Source organism: Chenopodium album, chromosome 6 (assembly GCF_948465745.1).
Source record: "Chenopodium album chromosome 6, dcCheAlbu1.1, whole genome shotgun sequence".
Lineage (NCBI taxonomy): Eukaryota > Viridiplantae > Streptophyta > Magnoliopsida > Caryophyllales > Amaranthaceae > Chenopodium > Chenopodium album.
The window spans coordinates 70,907,566-70,931,696 of record NC_137839.1 but is presented as its reverse complement, the minus strand read 5'-3'; the positions used below and the strand labels follow the sequence as shown (position 1 = coordinate 70,931,696).

The window sequence follows — 24,131 nt, the reverse complement described above, 5'->3', positions numbered from 1 at the left end:
GGGTTAGTGACTTAGTGGTATACACGGTTTTTTTTTTTTTTTTTTTTTTTTTTTTTTTTTTTTTTTTAATACTTATAGAACGGTTAACCAAGAGAGGCGCTCTATATTGTCTAGTTAAAATTTTGCACGTATCAAATAGAGCGGTTAACTTTGATAGGCGCTCTATAGATTTAATATACTAAGCGTTTATCTTACATAGGCGCTCTGTATAATTCTAGAGAACGCCTATGTAACTTGACAGTTGTGTATAGTGTGTTACTTATTCCTATTTTTGTGGTAATGAGCATATGGTAGAGTTTAGTGAGACATAACTCAGACATTTATCAGAACTGATTTTGAGAGCTAGAAGTGTTGACATTTATAAGCAAAGTAGGATATATTGCTTTCGCCGCCACTGTTCAGGCTATCACACTTTAACATCAGAACTGATTTCAGAGCTAAAATTCAGAACTGATTTCAAAGCTGAAACTCAGAACTGATTTCAGAGCTGAAACTCAGAACTGATTTCAGAGCTGGAACTCAGAACTGATTTCAGAGCTGAAACTCAGAACTGATTTCAGTGCTGAAAATCAGAACTGATTTCAGTGCTGAAACTCAGAACTGATTTCAGTGCTGAAATTCAAAACTGATTTCATAGTTGAAATTCAGAACTGATTTCAGAGCTAAAACATCAGAACTGATTTCAGAGCTAAAACTTAGAGCTAAAAGTGTTCTTTGGGTGATTTTTTGGAGCTGGTGTTGCTGTATTATCTGATCCATGCTTTGTATCCCAATTTTCCCAAGATTTCAGCAGAATGGGATCATAAGGACCTTGACAAACCTTAATACTGAAAAATAAATAAATTAAGAATCTATTATAGTTTGTGTGACTGCTCTGTGTGTGTGTGTGTGTGTGTGTGATTCTGTGTGTGTGACTGTGTGTGTGTGTAAATCTTGTATTGAATCAATCACTTTGATCTATTAATATATCTGCATTTGGCTATACTTTTTATTCTTATTGTATCTGCCTTCTTTAGTAAATTTCGTAAGGGGTTTTTTCCTTCCTAGTTAGTAGTTAGGTGCCCTATTTTATTGTATGAAAAATAATTTCAGCATTGTTTGTTCTATCTAATACATTAATATTTCTTGAAAAATTAATTTAGATTAGTTTTGGTTAGGCCCAAGAAGCTTGAGTCAATATTCTGAATCATTATCAAATAGGCAGAGACTATATTATATACTATCATATTTGATTAAGTAAAGCTCAAATAGGTTAATAAATGGGGAGGGAATGAGAGCTAAATTTCAGAATTGAAATCAGAAATGAAATGCAAAACTGAAATCAGAGTTGAATTTCAGTTCTGAAATCAGAGCTGAATTTCATTTCTGAAATCAGAAGCTGAATTTCAGTTTTGAAATCAGAAGCTGAATTTCAGTTCCAAAATCATCAGAATGAAGCTGAATTAAAACTGAAAATCAGAACTGAATCAAAACTGAAATTCAAGACTGAAAATCAGAACTAAAATCAGAGTTTTGGATCCTTTTGAGTTTTGAGTGACGAGAAAGTACTTGACCAATTCGCTAATACTTCAACATTCAAGTTCAAATCCACAACTTGGATAGTTGCAAAAATGGAATTGTAATATGCATTAATGAGTATTTCTTTGCTTTTTTTTTTTTTTTTTTGGTGAATCCACAAATGTTTGTATCTATAATCCATAGTTAAGTTTGATCAGTGAGATTTCCCACAACCTATCAAATTTATGAAGTGTGCTTGCATTTTGTTCATACTTGTGAGTGGTAGCTTGGTAGTCATATATGAAGTGTGCTTGCATTTTGTCCATACTTGTGAGTTTGATTTTTTTGAGGTATTTTATCTTGTGGGAGTTGATTGATAATCTCTGGTTGTTGTTCTATTGTAATTGTCTTTGTTTGTTTCTAATGTACTTGTTCTAATGGTTATATGCTTGCTTTTTCTATAATTTGTAGTAAGAAATGAATCGTGATTGGATGTATGTTGAAAATCGAACTCAACCCGAGTTCTTGAACGGGATTGAGGAATTTTGTAGAACTGCCATTGAACACTAAAGGACTACTAAAGGAGAAACAATCTTTTGCCCTTGTCGTGATTGCAACAATGTGAAGAAGTGGAAGGAAATTAGTGTGGTTGAAAACCATTTATTTCACAGTGGGTTCATGGCAAATTATACCATTTGGTATTGGCACGGTGAGAAAATAATTCCTACAACTAGTAGGTCATCAATCAATGACGCTGATATGGAGAATAGTGAACAATATGATGATAATGAAAGGGATACCGATGATTTTTTCGAGGAGGATCACATTCCTGAAATGATGGATGGTTTGGGTGATCATGTGAACGAAGAATCTCGTATGTTTGAAAATGTATCAAAGGCCGCCAAGACACCTTTATATCCAGGATGTGCAAAGTACTCTAAGCTTTCAGGGGTTTTAACATTATTTAACTTGAAAGCAAAGAACGGTTGGACCGATACAAGTTTCAATTCGTTGTTAGAAGCTTTATCAGACATGCTTCCTGAAGGGAATGACATTCCTAAGTCTACCTACTATGCAAAGAAGCTAATGTGTCCCTTAGGTCTTGAGTACACGAAGATCGATGCATGTCCTAATGATTGTGTACTTTTTCGAAATGAGTATGAAAACCTTGATGCTTGTCCAAAGTGCGGTGTTGATCGCTACAAGCGCGAGGATTCAAACCCCAATCGCAAGAAGTGGCCACCAGCCAAGGTGTTATGGTATCTGCCTATAATACCGAGGTTTAAACGACTTTTTTCTATCAAGAAGGATGCAAAAAACTTGGTGTGGCATGCACAAGAGAGGAAGAAAGATGGGTACATTAGGCATCCGACTGATTCGAAGCAATGGAAACATATTGATGATACATTTCCGGAGTTTGGTAAAGAGGCTAGGAACCTGAGATTTGCATTAAGTACCGACGGGATGAATCCTTACGGTACCCTTAGCTCTCAACACAGCACAGGGCCGGTGCTTTTGTCAATTTATAACTTGCCTCCTTGGCTATGCATGAAACGTAAGTACATCATGTTGTCGCTTCTAATATCGGGTCCCAAACAACCCGGTAATGACATAGATGTCTACTTGGAGCCTCTCTTGGAGGATTTGAGACTGTTATGGGATAAAGGTGTTCCAATGTTCGATGCCCATACAAGTACAAATTTTACTTTGCGGGCCATGATTTTTTGCACTATAAGTGATTTCCCGGCTTATGGGAACTTGTCTGGTTACAAAGTCAAAGGGAAAAAACCATGCCCCATTTGTGAGGACAAAATGGAACCAACACGCCTCAAGAATTTTGGAAAGGACGTTTATATGCATACTAGACGACTGCTTCGTCGAGATCACCCTTATCGTAAGAAAAAAGCTGAATTCAATGGGTTCCCAGAGAAATAGGGGTTGCGTTAGCCACTTAGTGGTATAGAGTTGTGGGAGAGAATCAAAGATGTTGAGACAATTTTCAGGAAAGTTGGTAAACCTACCTCTATTACGGGTCTTTGGAAAAAGGTGTCTACATTTTGGACTCTTCCTTATTGGAAACATTTGTCTGTTAGACATTGTCTTAATGTTATGCATATTGAAAAAAATGTATGCGATTCAATCATCGGGACATTATTAAATATACCTAACAAGACAAAAGATTCTAAAGATGTCCGGAAAGACATGAAGCTTGCAAATATTCGACCACAGTTATGGCCCGTGGAAAATGACGAAACAAAAAAGACATTTTTGCCTCGAGCTTGCTACACATTGTCTAGAGAGGAGAAAAAAATATTTTGTGAGTGTTTGTACGGCATCAAAGTACCTACAGGGTATTCGTCGAACATTAAGCGTCTAGTTTCAATGGCCGATAAGAGATTAATTGGTATGAAATCCCATGATTGCCATGTAATGATGCAAGTGATGTTGCCTATTGCACTTCGAAGTCTTTTGCCAAAACATGTTAGGCACACTATTGTTAAACTTTGCCTATTTTTTAATGCCATATGTAACAAGGTGATTGATCCAGATAAACTTGATGAAATGCAAACTGATGTTGTAGAAACATTATGCAAATTTGAGATGTATTTTCCTCCTTCATTTTTTGACATAATGGTTCATTTGGTTGTCCATCTAGTAAGAGAAATCAAGGAATGTGGCCCGGTTTTTTTGAGATGGATGTACCCTTATGAGAGACACATGGGAACTTTGAAAGAAAAGGCGACCAACAAAGCACATCCAGAAGGTAGTATTGTTGGAGGTATTATTGCAGAGGAGGCTAGTAACTTTTGTTCTGTGTTCTTAACTATGGCTAAAGAAATTGGAGTTCCAACATCTCGTCATGAAGGCAGACTTCAAGGGCAAGGGACGATCGGTCGTAAGTTTGTAAAGCCTCCATCAGATAGAATCCAGAAAGCTCGTCATTATGTTCTTCAAAACCTTTCAGAAGTCCATCCTTATATAAAAACTCATCTCAATTATTTGAAAAGAATGAATCCAAGAATAGGTACATATGCTTTGATGCAAAAACATAATCATTCTTTTGTTGAATGGTTTCAAAACGAAGTGAAGTGTGAGTTAGGGAAACCGAATAATAATGTATCTGATACGATCAGATGGCTTTCACGGGGTCCTCAATTGTTTGTGAACACTTATGAAGGCTATGACATCAATGGGTATTGTTTCTACACTAGTCGCCAAGATGATAAGAGTGTACATCAAAATAGTGGTGTTATGGTTGTCGCATCTTCTACGGAATACTCAAGCTCTAAGGATGCTAGGCCTATTAATGCAACACAGTCATATTATGGGGTCATTCAAGAGATATGGGAGCTGAATTATGTTGATTTTGTAGTTCCTGTTTTCCGATGCAGGTGGGCTGACAACCGGTGAGGCAAAAAGATAGATGAACTATTTGGTTTTACTTTAGTGGATTCAAGTCGATTTTTTAATGGGGAGGAGCCCTTTGTTTTAGCTTCACAAGCAAAACAAATTTTCTATATAAGGGATAACATTGATCATAACTGGCAGGTTGTTGTTCAAGGCAAGAGAAGAATTGTTGGTGTCGAAAATGTTGTCGATGAGGAAGAGTATGACCTATTTGATGATACACCGCCTCTATCTATTAGGGTTCAACCCCTAAGAGAGGGGGAAGACATTGTCGCTGATGAAGAGTATGCCCATGAGGAGGGAGAATATGTTGATACCTAGGCTTCATTTTTTATCAATCTGTAGTTCTTTTTAATTCTTTGATTAATTTGTAACTATAATGCTAGACAATAATGTTAGATGACTATAAAACCTCCTGTTTCACTTGGATTTTAGTCTTTTGAGCTTTGACATATTAAATGGAATTTTACATAGTTCTTATATATGCGGCACAAGCTTGACTGTTTTTATTTGTATTATAACTTCAGGAATTGAAATATAATGTCTTTGCAGGTTGCTTTTATTATTTATATTTTCTTGCTTTGTTACTTACTTGTAGATAGAAACCTTTTATAATCTGTAAAAATATAGCTATGTTCATGTGATATTTAATTCTATCAGTTTTTGTATTTTGTTTTATGCAGGCACTTCTAGATCAAGGAGCATAAATATGGCCATTCAACAAAGTCAAGAGCAAACTTCCTCAAGCCAAGATGTTGCTTTGCAAGCCACATCATCTAAGAAGAGGAGTAGGGGGCCATCAAAGGCAATACAATCAAGTAAGCCTATGGTGCTTGAATTCAATGATTATGGCTTGCCTACTGGTTAATGGGAACCCGTTTATGGAAAACAAATTGGTGCATGTGCTAAGAGATTAGACATCACTGTGAATGAGTATGCAAAAATAGATAAAGTGGATCGGGAAAATATATGGGAGGAGACAAAGGTATAAACTAGTCACTTACTAGTTAGTCATGTTGCTATTCAAAATATTAGTTAACTTTTTTTTTTAATCCACAACGAATGTTCCACATTGAGGATCCAAGTGGAGAAAGGCAAAAAAGGTTTCATAGTGCCGTGGCTTTGCGATTCAGCTGTCACAAGTCGAATTTAAGGGCACGATTCATCACTTTTAAAAACCCATACCCGGCCACTTCTCCTAAAGCAAATATGAAGCCATGGGAAGTGTATGAAGGTTACTTTACAGAGGAGAAATGGAAGAGGTTCGAAATATATAGTAAATCAGCAGAATTCAAGGTAACTACGTATTCACATGCACTGTTAATTAATCAAACAAAAACTGATTGTGAAGAATATGATAATGTTTAACTCTCTTTTCTTTTCATTTTTATTTTTTAAACAAAAAAACAGGAAAAGAGTGAAAAGGGGAAGGAAAATGCAAAGCTAAACAAATGTCGCCATCACTTGGGTCGAAACAGTTTTCAAAGAGCTCGAATAATTTGGAATAAGCAAAAGAGACTTGAAAATAAATTTCCTGCTCTGGCACAATCTTCAACTACTGGCAACACTTCCCAGAGTAGTACATCAACTGGTTCTATTTTTTATCGTTGAGCTCTTGAGTGGGTTTTAGCTCATGCAAAGCGGTTGCCAGATGGAACATGGGGCATCGACCCAAAAGATACGGAGACTATTCGAATTGCCAATATAGTTGTATGTCATAGTTTATCAAAACAAAGAAATCTACTGGACTTACAGATTTCTGGTCATCTAATTAACTTTTTCTATGTTTTTTCAAACAGGAAGAGAACTTGCAAAAACAAGCAAAGGAATCTAAGGAAGGAGAGTGTAAACAATCAGAGCGAGGCGTTGATGCCCTAACTTTGGCATTTGGGAAAAAGGACCATCGTGGATTTGTGAAAGGACTTGGTGGATGTGGGATTGGTGTCGGCTATAGAAAAGCATTTGGCCCGGTAAAAGGTAAAAACATGTCTAAAAGTGGTTGCTCATTACAAGAACTAGATGAATTTAAAGAGAAATTAACTCGGGAATTTGAAGAAAAATTAAAGGAAGGCATTGCAGCAGTTGTAAATTCTTATCTTTCTGATTTCATACCACACAATACTGCTAATGATTTGCAAGTAAATGATGCTCAACCTTCCCCATCTTCCTCAACCAATCCAACAGAGCTAAGTCCTCGCTTGTTAGAGGTAAACCTTCATTTGATTGAGATTGAACTTTTAATAATTATCACATGAGATGAATGCAGAATTGATAATCAGAACTGAATTCAAAGTCGAATTTTAGAACTGAATGCAAAATTGATAATCAGAACTGAATTCAGAACTGAAACTCAGAGCTGATTTCATAGATGAAATTCAGAACTGAAATTCAGAGCTGAAATTCAGAGCTGAAATTCAGAACTGATTTCAGAGCTGAAATTCAGAACTGATTTCAGTGCTGAAACTAAGAACTGATTTCAGTGCTGAAATTCAAAACTGATTTCAGAACTGATTTCAGAGCTGAAACTCAGAACTGATTTCAGAACTGAAACTCAAAGCTGATTTCAGAGATGAAATTCAGAACTGAAATTCAGAACAGATTTCGGTGCTAAAACTCAGAACTGATTTCAGTGCTGAAATTCAAAACTGATTTCAGAACCGAATTCAGAACTGATTTCAAAGCTGAAACTTAGAATTGATTTCAGAACTGAAAATCAGAACTGATTTCAGAGCTGAATTCAGAACTGACCCTTGGTGTATTGACCTTTTGTTGTTCATACAATGAAGTGTATCTAAGCTTCTTAATTTTATATCTAAGCTTTTTCATTCATATGTGTGAGAATTTAACTTGACATGTGTTAAAACAACAAAATGATTTATGATTTCACTCATTCATATCTGGAATGATGCTATTTAGCCTACAAGAAATGCAACACAAAACATAAGATCAGTAGTGGAGCCAGAATAGCATTCAAGATATTCTAACCCTTAAATAAAGTCAGCTTTTAAAAAACTCACAGTAGCATAATCATTTTTTCTGGGTTCTTAATCTTAATTCATTTGATTCCTTTTATGCTGGTTTTGATTGTTAGAAGAATTTCACTTTAATTAATTAAGTTACTGTATTAATTAAGGTGGAATATATTTGCAGTTGGAATAGTGGGCCAGATAATTCACAATGTAAGGTGGAGTGATGTTTGCTAAAAAGTAACATCATCGGATAATAGTATGCTTTTGATTAATCTTTAATTTAAACTAGAGTTCAATCCAAAATAAAAATAGGCCGGGTTGGACCAAATTCGGGCTTTGTAATCACTGTTTAAGGGATTAGATGATTCTTGTATTCTTGTTTGTTCTTGTTAGTGTTAACTAAATTGTATCAAATTGGGTTTATGATCATATAATTGAAAACATATACTAAGATATTCTACTCCTTCCTTCCAAAATTAATAGTCATGTTCATAGTGTAATTTGATCCATGAGTAGTAATGTGATAAATCCACAGGCCCTAAGTCATTCTTAATGGTTATTATAAGTTTATAACTAGCCAGCTACATGATAGAGAAATGACTTGTAATAAGTAACTATCCTCAGCTTTAGTTAATTGTGGATCCTGTCTATTAAGCCATGTGAAATGATCTATTAGAAGTGACTTACATTATTTGAATATTGGATTAAGGTTCGATGGGAAACACCCTCCTTATAATGTTGCAAGGGAAAGGCTACGTACGTACATCTGGTCCCCTTTAACTCAGCCAGGCCTGGAACTTCTTTAGAAGTATTCGGGGTAATATTGTAGATTTTGTAGTAAATAATCGTTGAGAAGCTGTCTATAATAAATAAAGTCAGCTTAGATTCTTTTTTTCCTTAGTTCAAAGTTCCTCTTGCTTTCGTTCCTCTTGCTTTGTGATATATATATATATTTTTTGCAAATACATCATACTGTGAATTTTGCGGATGTTGTCCATAAAGTACCTGCTTTTATTTGTCATACTTATTAGTTGTTAATTGTAGATTATGCTTTCATGTTTCTTACGACATGATCAATTATGTAGGTCCCAACTAAATGTCGTCTTGCTTTAGTTGATGAGTTCAGTGGGAACTCAGTGATTGTGGCCGATGGAACGGCAGAACCTTGTCATAGTGGAGTGATTCATAACAAGAAAATGAACCGTGACATTTATAGAGTTAGTGTTGACCATGTTTACAGTGATTATTCTCACCTAAATCTCCCAGAAGAGACTGATGACGGTATCACCAAGTTGGGTGAGGCGAAAGGTTATTTTTGGGGTGGCCGACAGATTTAGTCTTCTTTACTGATGAGGTAATTCATTGATATGCTATGTAATGATCTAAGATATTTGTAACTAAATTATATTAATATTTATCTTTTCTTGAAGGTTATGACTTTGGCAAAAAAGACGGATAATGAATTGGTGCAAACCAAAGAGAAAGTTGATAGTTGCGGACCTATCAACTCAGAGCATTCAACTATTAAAGGCAAAGGCATAACTATTCCGGAAAATATTGTTGAGAGTCTTGGTGAACAGTGTTCTATGTTGTATTATTGCATGACTTCAGGAAGTGGAGATTATGATACTACGACAATTCCATTTAAGGCTCCATTGTTTTATCAAAAGGAAGACACACAAATTTATGTTATACTAGTGATGATGTCTCTGAATTACTACGAGGAGCATGGGCTAATATTTCATTAATCCATGTCTACATATTGTAAATACTAACATTCATTTAAGTTATTTGAATTTGTTTTACTATGAAATATATTTTATTAGATCCATTTATTATACTAATTATTTATTTTTTCTGTAAAATGCAGGTACTTAATTGAAGAGCATATCTCATTATTTCAGAAGACTAGAATCAAATTCTTGTGCCCCCAAAAAATTTCTGCAGCTGAAATCAAGAAAGATTTCCTTGAAGTCCAAATGTATTTGAGAAATGCTTTTCTTACTGAGTTAAGGAAAAAGGATGCACAATGCAAATTCATTTTGGCTCCATATATGGAAGCGTATGTACTACTGATCCTTGAAATCTTTACTTTTTCATAATTTTATTATTTTAATTATGTGAATAATACAAACAAGTTTATTAAAATGTAGGAATCATTGGGTACTCTATGTGATTGATTTGCGTATGAGTCTTGTGTATGAGTTTGATTCTGTTATTCAATCACCTCCGAACGCTCGAAACTCAGAGTTGTCCAAAGTAATGAAGATGTTAGTACACAACATTCGTATTACTACGTATTCATATGAATGTGATTAAAATTTATTTTTCATTCGTTTAATCTAATGATTATTATGATTTTTTTTAGACCTTACAATGTATATAGGTCACACCTTAAAGGAAATGATTTCAAAACGAGTAAGCCACAATTACTACACATAAGAATGGAGGTAAACGTATAATTTTTGCCTTTTTGTTCTATTAGTAATGAAAGTATATGTTATATATTAAATAATTGTACTATGTTAATTTGAATTAGTGTGCTCAACAATGTGGTGGTACTGAATGTGCTTATTATGTGATGAGATATATGTATGAGATAGTATCTTTCCATAGCGATTGCAAGGGTAATTTGAAAGAGGTTAGTGATGAGATATATTACGAGTTTTGGTTGATGTTTTATTTTTATAAAGTATAATATATATACACGTATTTTTTTTTCAGGAGTATTTGGCAAGACTTGCAGCCTACAACGATGTAGAATTGGATGAGATTCGAGAACAATGGGCTAAGTTTTTTAGGCTTAATTTTTTGTTGAAAGACTAGTTATCTTATTAATCGATGTTATGATTTATCGCATTTAGCTTAATAAAATGATATAACACATTTTTATATTACTACTTTAATTTTATTTAGCCTATTGGTTATTGTTATTACATTTCTAAATTATAAATCAATGCTTTTTTAATTCAAGTTTAATTGTTTTTTGGAACTTATAGTATAATTAATTTTTTTGTATTGTATTGGTTATGGATGAATAATTCGAGTTGCGCGGAACTATTTAGAGTGTTTGTATTGTATGGAAGTATTCGTAGTACGTGTTTTGTTAGTTGAATTGTAACAGGTTATAACCCATTTGACGATGGGTCATTTGGTAGGATATACTACCATTTTTGTATTCGAATCAAATATTTTAAAAAAAATTTATATATTTATTAGTAACTGGTGTAATCTAGTGCTAGTTACTAATAGTATTTTTTTTTTTAAAAAAATAAAAAATATATTCGTAACCGGCGTTATGATATGCCAGTTATTAATAATACCCTTATTGTAACCGACGTAACTTAATGCCAGTTACAAATAGTGTACTGTTTTACTTGGAAAATAGAATTTTTGTAACTGACGTTGGGTTATGCTAGTTACGAATATACCCTTATTGTAACCGACGTAACTTAATGCCAGTTACAAATAGTGTGATTTCTTACCTGGAAAATAGACTTTTTGTAACTGGCGTTGGGTTATGCCAGTTACAAATAGTACATTATTTGTAACTAACATGAGCCGGTTACGAATAATTTTCACTAGTTGTAACGGTGGCATTCGCACCAACAATGTCAGTTACAAAAAGTCAATTTCGCCAGTTACAAATAGCACTTTTTCTACTAGTGGGATGATAAAATCAACTCCATAATAACATTAAATCAATTTGAAATCTAAAATTTATCATGGTTTCTCTCTACAAAATCTCAATTTCTCTCTCTTAAAAAAAAAGAAATTTTGTTTACCAAAAGTAATATAAAATGTAAATAATAAATCAATTCCATAAATCAAAGAATATAAATAAAAAATCAATCCCATAAATCAGGGAAATAATCGTTTTGATTTTTTTTTTTACTCCTGTACTTCGTAATTGCACACAATGTTCTTTACGCGTTTATTAAACTTTTGTATTTTACCCGGGTGTACCATGAGCATGGTACACCTGGGTGTATGATGAAAATTTCATACTTATTTTTTTTTAAAAAAAAGGCCATTTTTGAAAAGCGTGACACTTAAAAAAACGAAAGAAGTATTAGAAAATAATATGTCCTAACAAACCAAAAAAAAAAACTCAGTTCATACAATGAGCATTTAAAGTTTAGCTTTTTGGAATAACATACAGTGCATTTCTTGTGTGGCCGGCATAACAAATATGTGGCCACTTATAAAAACATGGGGTAACTTTGATAACATTGATACATTAACCCCAACGTTGAGATTAATAATACCAATTTTTCTTATGTAATCATAGGAAAGAGTAATTGAGATAACTATTACAGCAATCAAACTAAAGACATTTTTTACTACTTATCATCCTTTTCTTATTCCTTTTGAGAACGAAGATTGATACGTAGGCCATCGACGAAGACTGGATCTGGAGTATAGATCACCTTTTCATTTGGGTTGGCTTTTGAAAATCTAAATCGAGTTACTACGTTATGCAGGAAAACGAGAACCTTAATTCGAGCATACTCTCTTCCACAACACATATGAGGTCCTGATCCAAAAGGTACATATACACCACGACCTTGTTTCTCTTCGAATCGTGATGGGTCGAATCTCTCTGGTTCTGAAAAATGTACTGGATCTATGTGTGTTGAATAAACTGACCAATGAACCTAAATTTCAAACAAGATAAAATCATAAGAATGACTAATTATAATTTTATGTACTTTGTATTTAACAAAAACATTGTCATAATTCGTTATTCTTTTCTTTTCCTACAAGCCAACTCATAAGAAACAGTATAAATCAATGATACTTTCTCCCTTCTAAATTAGATGACATGTTTCTTTTATTATGTTTATCAATGCAAAAATTCAATCAAATTACAAATATCTTTAATTATACTATTGTAGATAAAGAAAAGTTTATAAATGGTGTCAAAAGTCTAATTTCAAACTAAGAAACTATGTCATAAAATTAAGAAATTTTTTGGTAAGTTTTCCTTAGCCAAAGGGCTCATCAGATCACTTGTGCGTGGTATTGTCTTTTATTCATAATTATAAGACCCACTTGTTTGAAATGTTCACCGTTTGATAATTTTACATTCTCCACAGCTCATAAATGAACAGAATAATCTCATAAGTGAAATCCATGAGATTTTTTCCAAATATATCTAATCTATTAAAATTATAGAGCAACTTCAATGGTTGTAACTAGGGACTTGCTTGTAATATTAAATAATCCTTAGATACTAGCTTGATCATTGGTGTAAGAAAATGTAATTAGCTTGGTCCGCCAAGCTAATTTGCTTGTAAAAGAACTTGCCAAAATAAAACAAATTAGAATAAATATTTTGAAATATAAAAACGTAAATTAAGGAGGTGGGGTTCATTTTAAATAATAAGCTAATATCTATTCATTGGAGCTCGAATTAGCTAAAATGACAATTAGCTTAAAAGTTTATGTGGCATGTTAAACTAATTTGACAATTAACTTGTCATTGGAGTTGCTCTATACTTTTAATAGATTAGATATGTTTAGAGTTCTACATATATAGTATAATTTCTTATTATTAGAAAATGGTAACAGGTTATGTAGAAGCGCGATATATAAAGATCATGTTTGATTTTCATACATACCTTCCACCCCTTTGGAACTGTGTAGCCACCGTAATGGATGTCTGTGGAAGCCTCCCTAAAACCTCCGAGGGCGGGTGGCTTAAGTCTCATCGTTTCACAAACCACATTCCACGAGTACTTCATTTTCTGAATATCCTTCCAATTTAGTAGCTCCCCTTTTTCTTTTGATTGTGCAATCTCCAATTGTTCTAACACATATCAAATGTATGTGAGAACAACTAAATTTGGAAATAATAAATATTCTATGTTAGAGTTTTAAAGTAATTCAGTTATTCTAGTTTACGGAGTGCATCAAATTTGATAATTAATATTCTGTATTTCATTAAGTGACTAGTTATATACCAAGCTAAGCTTGGTCTTGTGGTAAGGATTGTACATTCCAACCTTACTAGTGACACTTTGAGAGTGGAGGATCTCTTATTTTTCCTCCCTCACTTTTAAAGGGTCTGATCTGCAAATACCGGACCAAAAAAACCGTGAGGGTTGAGATTTGGTCACGATCCTTCTCCTTACCGTAAATAATAATAATAATAAATAAATAAATAAAAAGTGACTAGCTATATATATGCGTATATCAAATCAAATGGTATAAACAAATAATTGACCTCATAAAAAATTATGGACAAATGTAAATATAATTATGGACAATTATTGGATCAAAATTACAAACGTACCTTGTAAAACTTTTTCGTACACGTCAGGATATTCAGCAAGATGAGCCATTAAGAATGTAATGGTGTTGCTTGTAGTATGGAAAGCAGCAAACAAGAGTGCTACAATCTTGCCAACCAACTCCATCTCGCTTATAATGTCACCGCCTTCAATCGATGCCCTAAGCAACCCACCCAAAAAATCAACATCATCAACATTCTTTTCTAAGACCTCCATTTTTCTTTGCCTAACTAATTCTACTAGCTTATCTCTTATAAGTTTTGATGCTTTTACAGCATGGTTGTATGGGGTTCCGGGGAGATTTAAAGGCACTGATATGATCCCCTTGACTAAGGTATGGTAGGGCGTAGCCAATTCTTTAATTTGATCACTATCATAGATGCTCAAAATTAAATTACAAAACAAGGAAATAGTGAACTCTTTTGATAATGGTAAGACTTTTACTTGGTTAAAAGGTGCCCAATGCTTCTCTAAATGCTCGCGTACCTTAGTATCCATAATTGGCACGTAATGTTGCATCGACTCGAGCCTAAGGAACTTGTGTAGTTGCTCGTCGAATAGCTTCCATGGTGGGGAAGTAGAGTCAATGTTCGTTAATGAAAGAACATCTACAAGTGTAGGTGGTAACCACGTCTTGAATTTTGACTCGTTTAAATAAATGAACTTGTTACCCGAGGCACCACAAAAAATGGCCATTTTTGCACCAGCCAACGACGTTTGGAAGATGTTAGCAGAGTACTTCTTCATTCGATCACTTATAAATTTAGCCGGATTTACCATGAAACTCAAGTTTTCTCCGAGTATTGGCCACCCGGTTTTACCCGGAGGAAGCTTTGAGCCTAGAGAGGATGTTATGATACGAAAAATAAGTATGAAGAAAATTGTTATAGCAAGGGTTAAGAAAATGATGAAAGCCATGGATGGATAGTTACGTTGTTCTGTGATGTTTTTGTTGATCTAGACTTCAAAAAATTTGATGAAAGGAGCTAGAATGAATACATGTGATAAGAGTATGTGATTACTAATTTACTACTCCGTAGAATTAGCTATATATATACAAAGTAAACTTTATATCTCACTATTATGACATTATGGGGTCAAATCGTACCGAGATTCCGACTCGGTAGGGGTATAGGACCCCAACTCCTTACCAACAAATAAAAACCAAATACTTTGTATAAGGAAATCATTTGGACTATTCATTACACGCACGATCTTAGAGAGGGCTAATAGATTTTGGAAGCATTGTAATTTGTCAAAAATGTTTCCATTTTTGGCAAGAATCTTAGCACGGCCCACCCCTTGATTTTATACGAAGTATAATACATTATGTAATATGTATGAGTGCATGGTCACGGTTCAACTCTTGTTGCACTCTTATTTTTTTAATTCCATTTTTTTTCCTTGTATTTTTTTCCATGTAGTTTGGCTTTACTTTTTGTTATTTTAATACGAAATAAAATTTTAATCCTAAGGGTATGTTCTCTTTTACTACTAAAATCCGGCTAAATTGCGACCGTTTTTCTACGACCGTTTTTATGCGGTCGCAATATTACAACTGCTTTGAAAACGGTCGCAAATTTGCGACTGCTTTGAAAACGGTCGCAAATTTGCGACCGTTTTTAGCCTTTTAGACGGTCGCTAGGATGTTTGAACAATTAAAAATAATTCTAAATTAAATTAAATCGTTTGCGACCGTCAAAGACGGTCGTAAATGTCATAATCTGCGACCGTCAAAGAGACGGTCGTAAATATCATAATCTGCGACCGTCTTTGACAGTCATAAATATCATAATCTACGACCGTCAAATAGACGATAGTTTATTCCATAATCTGCGGCCGTCAAAGAGACGGTCGTAAATATCATAATATACGACCGTCAAAAAGACGGTCGTAAATGTCATAATCTGCGACCGTCAAAGAGACAGTCGTAAATGTCATAATCTGCGATCGCCTCTAAAACGGTCGCAGATTTCTGATTTTGCGACCGTTTTAGCAATCACAATATTTTTTTTTAATTTTTAAAATAGGGTATAAAACGGATTCCAACTTACACTAACCCTAATTTTTTTACACAGCCGCTACTCTTCCTTCATTTTCCTTATCTCCTCTCTTTCCTTCCCTTTTCCTTCTCACGTTGCTCCTCTCTCTAATTCATTCTCCTCTTTCACTCTCATCTCCTATTTTCTAAATTCTCTTTCTCTAAATTTCATCCTATTCTCCCTCCCGTACTCTTTCCTCTTCTTCTTCTCGTTCTCTTTCCTTAGGATTTTCGCTCCATCTCTGTTTCTTTGTTTCTTCTTCATTTTATTTTTTTCTTAGGAATTGTGGTGTTGTATTTTCGTCAAAGTTTGGTATTAATGGTCAAATTCGACCATAAAAATTCCAGATCTGGAGTTTTTATGGTCGAATTTGACCATTTAAACCTAAAGAGGAAGAAGTTTTGTGAAAGGTATGTGTTTCTTCTCTGATATTTAATTATATTTTTGTTTATTTTCAATTTTTGTTGTTTTATTTTGTTCTCTAATTTTCATGATTGTTCAATTTTTTTCCGATTTTTGTTTGTGTTTTTGTTTGAGTTTTGGTTCGATTTTTGTGTGTTTTTGTTTGAGTTTTGGTTCGAATTTTTGTTGATTTTGTTCGAATAGTGGTTTGATTTTTGTCGAAATTGTGTGATTGTTGTTCGAATTTTTGTGGGTTTTTTTGAGTTGAATTTTTGTTCAAAATTTTCTTAGTGTTTGTGGGTTTGATTTGTGTTCGTATTTTTTTTGTTGATTTTTTATATAATTTTTGTGCATTTTATTTGTGGATTAAATTATTTTGATTAATTTATGTTGCTTTTTTGTCGATTTTTTGTTTGATTTTTGTAAATATGTTCGAAATTATATGGGTTGTTTTTTTTTTTTTTGTTAAATCGAATGTTTTTGTTGGTTAAATTTCTGGGTTAATTTTTTTTGATAAATTTATGTTTTTCTGGGTTAAGGGTAGGTGGGTGGTGGTGGTTGAAGGTGGGCGAAGATGATGATGGGTAGAAGGCGGCGGCTAGTGGTTGTTTAGGGTGGGCAGTGGTGGTGGTTTGGGTGGGATCTAGTTTCGGTGGATCTGGGTCAAGGGTGGGTGGGTAATGGGTCTGTTTTCTTTTTTTTTTTTTTTTTTTTTAAAAAAAAAAAAAAAAACTTTTAGCGACCGCTTATGACAGTCGCTAATTTCAAGATTTGCGTCCGTTTCATAAAGCGGTCGTAATTATTAATATTTGCGACCGTTTTCTTAACGGTCGTTGAAAATAGTAAAAACGGTCGCAAAAAATCTGCGGCCGTCAAACCGTCGTAATTTTTTTTTTGCGACCAAAAGAATAACGACCGCCATGTTACGACCGTTTTTGCTATTTTTTACGACCGTTTGAGGCGGTCGCAAATTAGTCAAATTTTAGTAGTTTATCAACTTAATTTAAATTCACTCCACCTCCAATCAATTCAGTTATTAATTTTCTTCTCTCATGAACAATTCATTTCCATTCAGTTCAGTTCAGTTCTAATCAATTCAGTTCTCTTCAGTTAAGCTCAGCTCAGTTCAGTAAATCAGAACAGGCCATATACACCACGACCGTATTTTGGGGCATGTATAACTTGAGAACCACCCTACCTACCTATGGAGGGTATGATTTTCATCTCCATAATCCCGCTCCTACCACCCGCCATACATGGACCCAAATCCGTCGAGGTAGGTCTACTATTTGACCCATCCCACTAGGGATGGCAACGGGCCGGACTCGGAGCGGATTATGCTAAATCCGACTCTGACCCGATAGGAAGTTGGAGGTTAAATTCGACATCCGACTCCGACATTCGACTCCGACTTCGACTTTAATATCCGACCTCCGACTCCGACTCCGACTCCGATCCGACCCGACTCCGAGTTTTTTTTCATTATTCAATATACTTTGAGATGTTGGACTATTTGGGCCTTTACAACCCATGACCCATACAAAAATCCACTATATATTGGAGTCGGAGTCGGATAATCCATTAAAGTCGGACATTTGTCGGAGTCGGAATTTTTTCTCGGATTTTTTGTAGGATCTGATTCCGACCCTCCTCCGACTCGGAGTCGGTTTATTTTAACGGAGTCGAACTCGGATTACTTTTTTCTCGGACTCGGAGCGGATATTTTACCTTGGATCGGGGCGGAGTAGGGTCGAATTTGGACTAGATTGCCATCCCTACATCCCACTAACTTCCCTAATGCTTCCTTTCATCTTATAATCATGATTCTTCCTCATCTTGTCATTAATATGGATTTTTACATCTAGGGGTGTAAACGAGTCGATACGTTCGTGAACTACTCGCGAATAAGGTCAATAAAAGCTCGATCAAAACTCGTATGTTAAATTAACAAACAAGCTTGAACAAAAGTCTTAAGCTCGTCAAATAGATGAACAAAGCTCAAACAATATCATGTTCGACTCAATAATGTTCATGAACAACTCGTTTAAGCTCATTTAATTTATAAGTTTTTTCATTCACACCCAAATAAAACTCGATGAATTTATATATCTTTTACTCATACATATTTGTTAGAAATATTAATAATTTCATCATATATAGGCATAAAACTCTGTAATTCCCTTTTCCTATAAAATGGATGCCTTAGAACTTGAAAGAAATCATTTTTCATGATAAATTAGGGCTAGTGTAATAAATGCAGCCCGATTTAAACCAATTTATACTAAAATGCAAACGAGTGTGTTCGTGAATAAAGCTCGAACAAGCCAAATTATTAACGACCCAAGCTTCAACAAGATTTTTAAAACTCGTTCAACCTCGAGATAATTCGCACACAAATAGTTCTTATCAAACTCAGCTCGACTCGAATCGTTTGCAGCCCTCCATAAATTACAATAATAATTCTTTACTAATGTATGTATGAATACTCCATCTGTTTATTTGTTATGTACATCACATTTCTAAATACGTAGTATTACTATTTTATACTCCCTCCATTTTTAAATACTTGCTTCATTTCTCCATGCGCGGAGTTTTAGGAGAAATTAGAGAAAGTAATAAAATATGGAGGTGGTGGGGTAGTTGGGAAAATAAAAAATTGTAAAAAGCAAAAGTAGTGGAAGAATAGGAGAAGAAAGAGTATTATGTTGGGTCCAGACCACCAAGTGTGAGAAATGAATTAAATATTGTAAAAGCTTTCCAAAATAAGGAAATGGAGCAAGTATTTAAAAACGGCCGGAAAAGAAAAGTAGAGCAAATATTTTAAAACGGAGGAAGTAATTGTTTCTTCTTTTATTTTTTATTTTTTTTATATCTCTTTCCTCACATAATCTCTATTCATTCCTCACATCCACAACTTTTGGTAAATTCTATTTATTATTATTATTTTTATTTATTTATTTATTTAATTTTTTTTATTTTTTTTGTGAAAACTACTTTTGGTAAAACTATTACTCCATTAATACTCCGATTACACGCCTTCAACAAACTCCACTACCTTTCAAGTCAATGGCGAATTACACGCAACCATTAAAAGTAAGGCGCGAGGGGCGCGAGGCTGACAAAATTTACAGTGAATGCTTCTGCTTAGCTTTGTCCCGATGTTTCCTCACCATACCTTTTACGCAACACAGCTAATCATTAACTAGATGAAGTCTTGTCCAATACTAATTTTATATTGTAAAAAATTGCAATACTAATTCAATACTTCGTATATAATACGGTACCTACAGTACACCATTATTTTGTATACTTATATCAATGTCAAGGTTACTGAAACATTAGAGCAAGTTTAGCCCCAAGTCTGGGTGACATCAGCATTTTGGGTCTTAAGACCTATGTCTAAGATTTTCCCCATTTTTCTTCTAAAATCTTAGCCAAGTCTGAAGTTGAATCTTGAAATTTCAATAGATAAGATCTATGAATTGCTATTTGCCATAATAAAATTACTCAACCTATAGTATTAAAAGACTTTTATGCCCCTTATTATTTTGAAAATAACATAACAATCCAACCATTACTAACTACTAACTTTGTCGTCCTACCTTGACCATACTCAATCCTTAGCTCCACATTCATACCACCACCCACCTTGACTGTCCACCACCACGACTCCACCTTAACAATAAACTTGACCGATCCCACAACGGTTGACTACTAACATTGTACTTCCCGTCCAATAAAATGAGACGATGACTGTCTCCGTTCATATCGGAGGCACTTGGTGGGGACTACAAACCTTCGACGCCGAAGAGTCGGGTATATGTCTGAATTTTTTTTTTTTTTAATTTCCGTTGTTACACGGTCGCATGCTATATGCGACTACACCGTGGTGTAGTCGCATGTAGCATGCGACCGGGTACCATTTAATTATTTTTTTTAAGCAAACCTTTTAATTTATATTAATTAATTTTTAATAATTATTAAAAAAACAAAATACACTTAATTTAATTAGTAAAATTTATGAATTAAAATTTTTTTAGTAAATTTATGGACTTAAACAAATAACAAATTTGCCAAAAAAAAAACTAGTAAGGGCAGATGGGTCATTTAATACTGCAGCATAAGTAATTCTATTTTGGCATTTAGTAACCCCCAAAAAATATGGTGGTCAAATAGGAAGGTTATATTATAATTATATGGTAAATATATTTGAAGAATATTTGATGAAAAAAGTGGTTTAAGAGGGAAATAACAGTACCAAAAAGTGACACATTTCATTCTGGTGTTTATTTTTAGATTCTAAACTACTCCCTCCGTTTTTTTTTATTTGCATCACTTTCCTTTTATGGGTGTTTTTTATTTGCATCACTTCTATATATAGTAACTTTACACTATATTTTATTATTTCTCTCTCTTACTTTAAACCCCACCCAAATTAATTTATCATTTTTCTATCTCATGGTCCCCACTACTCTCTCACATACTTTCACTTTCATGGTCCCCATATTACTTTTACCTTAATAAATTATTCATCCACTCACATTCTTAATTCATTCTCCTAAAACTCCGCGCACTTGCAAATGATGCAAATAAAAAAAAAACGGAGGGAGTATTTTTTTTCTTTTACCTTTTCTGTGTAATTGTCGTTAATTTTTTGGGTTTTTAGGCAAGGTGGTTGTGGGTGGTCATAGGTGGTATTCGTGTGGGTGGTCGTAGCCTCGAGGGTGGTGTGGGGTATGGATCATGGATTTGAGTATGGGTCGTGATGGCAGTGGGTGTCGATTACAAGGCCCAAATAGCTCAATTTCTCAAAGTATATTGAATAACTAAAAAAACTCGGAGTCAGGTCGGATTGGAGTTGGAGTCGGAGACATGATAGTTGAGTCCGACTGGAGTCGGAGCCAATTTTAACCTCCGACTTCTAGCTAGTAGAATCGAAGTCGGAGATTTTGCATAATCTGCTCCGAGTATGACCCGTTGTCATGAGGTTATATAAACGGAGGGTTGTGAGACAATAAATTCATGTCTCACAAGGGTAATATAAGCATTTCACACGTTAGTTTAAAGTTGTCTAATTGAGTTATCAAATAATATCACTGAAGTTTCAGTGGTACAAAATACACTCTCAGTGGTACAAAATACAGTCTCAGTGGTACTTCAAGAAGCTCCACTGAAATTTTAGTGGAACAATATATACACTCAGTGGTAGTGGTCCCCAATAATTTTTGTCCGTTTTTGCACATGATACATGTCTGAAAAGTTTTAGTAGGGCTCACACCACCTTTTTCACTCTTCCTATCTCTCTCCTCCTTTCTCTCTCTTCCTTGTACTTTTATGTTATTTTAATAGTTGTGAGACACTTCCATTTGTCTCACAACCCTTGATTTATACTTCCTCATGTTGTCATCCCTAGGGGAATGATAGACCGCTACCCGGTATAGGCTACATACCCCGCCCAATACCAAGTGACGTCAGAATTATATATATATATATATATATATATATATATATATATATATATATATATATATATTATTTATGGTAATTAACAGTATTTAATGACTCAATAGTAGTATTTGATAAGTTAATAACAGTACCTTAATTTAAAATAACAGTTTTTAATAATACACTGATTTTTACTATAATTCGATCTGATAATTACTTAAATGACTTTTAACGGTACTAGTTATCACAACTCTACTACTTATACATCAAAATAAATTATTTTAACAGTTTAAAAGCCCACCATGCTTCGCAATAATAGTTATTTAACTAGAGAGTTTTGACCTATACCTGAACTTAGTCGACAATGGAACCTCCAGCGTTCTGAGCTTCCCGCTTTACCAAGGTAGCTAACCCCAACCCTGTATCCCTTAGATCAGGCTCAGCACAGATCTAATTCGTTCCCTACCTTAGACTGTAATCTCTAATTAGACAATCCTTACTGTGTTTATGATGGAACTAAACAGAAAGATAACTCATTTGATATATAAGGTTCAAGGGGATAACGTTCCCTTCTTGAACGAAACTTTTATTTAATTTGAAAAGATTACAACACTCATATATTACAACAAACACACAAACTGAAAGCTTAAACAGACATAAGCTGAACTAGAGTTTTCTCTACTTTAAGAGAGATGGAGAACCAATCTGTCTCTTAAGGTGAGTATTTTTCTCTAGAGGACTCTCTAATGCTTTTAGAGCACTTCTCTAGCTAACTCTTTCAACTCTGCCTTCATTTCTTTGCCTAATGCCCTTTATATAGGGGAAGGCTCACAAAAGTCACCGACACTTTCTATGGCTTACAGAAAATCATGACTCAGCAAGTGAATATCGTCCATTGCTTTTCTAAAGATTCTTTAAAACAAATAAAACGTGCTACAATAGTAAAAGTAGAATACATAATTGCAGGTGTGGGCTCAGGACTCCATCATATCTTGTAGACTACCTTTGTTGTCCTTACTCTTTTCATAAGGGACATACCATGGGTTGTCTTCTTCTATACCTAGATCCATCACATATTTAGCAGCATAGGATTCATCCCATGTGACAAATATCTCCAGTAAGTGCTCTTTTCCCTCTAAGGATAAATATCTCCCAGCTTCAACTTGTTCGAGATAATCATACACTGATTCACCATGTAATACTCCTTCTTCTAAGTAATTTCTTAACCATTCTGGTGCTACTATAGTAGTATTTCCCACATGTATTATGACTGGTGGTTTTTCTTTAAGGCTATGAACTGGTTAAGATACTGAGCAATATAGAAAAATCCATAAGCTCTTGCTTCTAAAGGATCTTTTACTCGTCTCTGCTGGATACAGATTGGATATTTGAGTTTGCGATGAACGTCTTCAAACATGATCAGAAAATGCGGTAAGTTAATTTTTCCTTCAACCATTTCAATGTTTGCACTTTGCACTTGGACTTGTTCAACTATTCCTTTATATCTTGTTGCTTCATAAATTCTTCTAAAAAATACTTCTGGAATTTCGTGAGCTTCTCAAGGACCGTAGTATTATTATCAGAAAATGGTACAATACTATGAACCCTCCCACAATCCCAAACTCTATAGTGCTCTGCTACATAAGGTGCCCTCCATTCCGGTGAATGTGGATGAATTGACATAGTCATCAATCTGGAATTGGTGTTGAATATTATTCTACTTCCCCATAGATCATAGACATTATACATCTTGTATGACCTTGATACAACTAGATCATACCAGAACTTAAAATTATTATCTTTTATTTTATTTAGTAATATATCCTGAATATCAGGAATGAGCCTCAAGATAATGACCATCACTTCGTACATTAGGAACCATCTCGAGATCTTCTTTTTGATGAAACAATCATGGCCTCCATCAAGGCCCAAGTGGAGGGTGAAACCCGCTCCATTGCTTTATCAGTTTCTTCAATAAGAGTTTTTCTCTTTTCCTCTATATTTTCTAGTTGATGGCAGGAGGTTTTTCAGATGTCTTTTGCTTCTTCGTCATTAGCCAATTCACTGGTAAG

General features: G+C 34.4%; 2 protein-coding genes across 7 annotated transcripts; one reads left to right on the top strand and one right to left on the bottom strand.

Annotated features, from left to right (window-relative positions):
• Positions 1-4,157: 4,157 nt before the first annotated feature.
• On the top strand, positions 4,158-11,025 carry LOC145635140 (uncharacterized). Of its 6 annotated transcripts, none has more exons than XM_081686425.1 (10): positions 5,593-6,201; positions 6,316-6,615; positions 6,705-6,882; positions 8,960-9,228; positions 9,305-9,638; positions 9,745-9,936; positions 10,028-10,144; positions 10,243-10,324; positions 10,414-10,515; positions 10,599-11,025. In XM_081686425.1, the coding sequence occupies exons 6-10, from the start codon at positions 9,854-9,856 to the stop codon at positions 10,698-10,700; spliced, it is 486 nt and encodes a 161-aa protein (XP_081542551.1). In that variant the 5' UTR covers positions 5,593-6,201; positions 6,316-6,615; positions 6,705-6,882; positions 8,960-9,228; positions 9,305-9,638; positions 9,745-9,853; the 3' UTR covers positions 10,701-11,025. The 6 variants fall into 6 exon arrangements, 4 of the variants coding, with proteins under 4 accessions (XP_081542552.1, XP_081542551.1, XP_081542553.1 ...); XM_081686427.1 differs by having other exon boundaries at positions 6,705-7,112; positions 10,261-10,324; XM_081686424.1 differs by having other exon boundaries at positions 6,705-7,112.
• Positions 11,026-12,038: 1,013 nt separating this feature from the next.
• Positions 12,039-14,363, bottom strand: LOC145635139 (beta-amyrin 6-beta-monooxygenase-like). Its single transcript, XM_081686423.1, has 3 exons — positions 14,173-14,363; positions 13,499-13,686; positions 12,039-12,532 (listed from the first exon to the last, which is right to left on the bottom strand). Exons 1-3 carry the CDS (start codon positions 14,294-14,296, stop codon positions 12,236-12,238), a joined length of 609 nt encoding a protein of 202 aa, XP_081542549.1. The 5' UTR covers positions 14,297-14,363; the 3' UTR covers positions 12,039-12,235.
• Positions 14,364-24,131: the final 9,768 nt, after the last annotated feature.

Excerpts from the sequence above, each read along its gene's own strand:
- LOC145635140 (XM_081686426.1), top strand. The coding sequence starts at position 9,854 with ATGTATTTGAGAAATGCTTTTCTTACTGAGTTAAGGAAAAAGGATGCA. Across the intron at positions 10,325-10,413 it reads TACTACACATAAGAATGGAG|TGTGCTCAACAATGTGGTGG; the intron begins GTAAACGTATAA and ends AATTTGAATTAG. Across the intron at positions 10,516-10,598 it reads GCAAGGGTAATTTGAAAGAG|GAGTATTTGGCAAGACTTGC; the intron begins GTTAGTGATGAG and ends TTTTTTTTTCAG.
- LOC145635139 (XM_081686423.1), bottom strand. The coding sequence starts at position 14,296 with ATGGAGTTGGTTGGCAAGATTGTAGCACTCTTGTTTGCTGCTTTCCAT. Across the intron at positions 13,687-14,172 it reads GTACGAAAAAGTTTTACAAG|AACAATTGGAGATTGCACAA; the intron begins GTACGTTTGTAA and ends GATATGTGTTAG. Across the intron at positions 12,533-13,498 it reads CAGTTCCAAAGGGGTGGAAG|GTTCATTGGTCAGTTTATTC; the intron begins GTATGTATGAAA and ends TTTGAAATTTAG.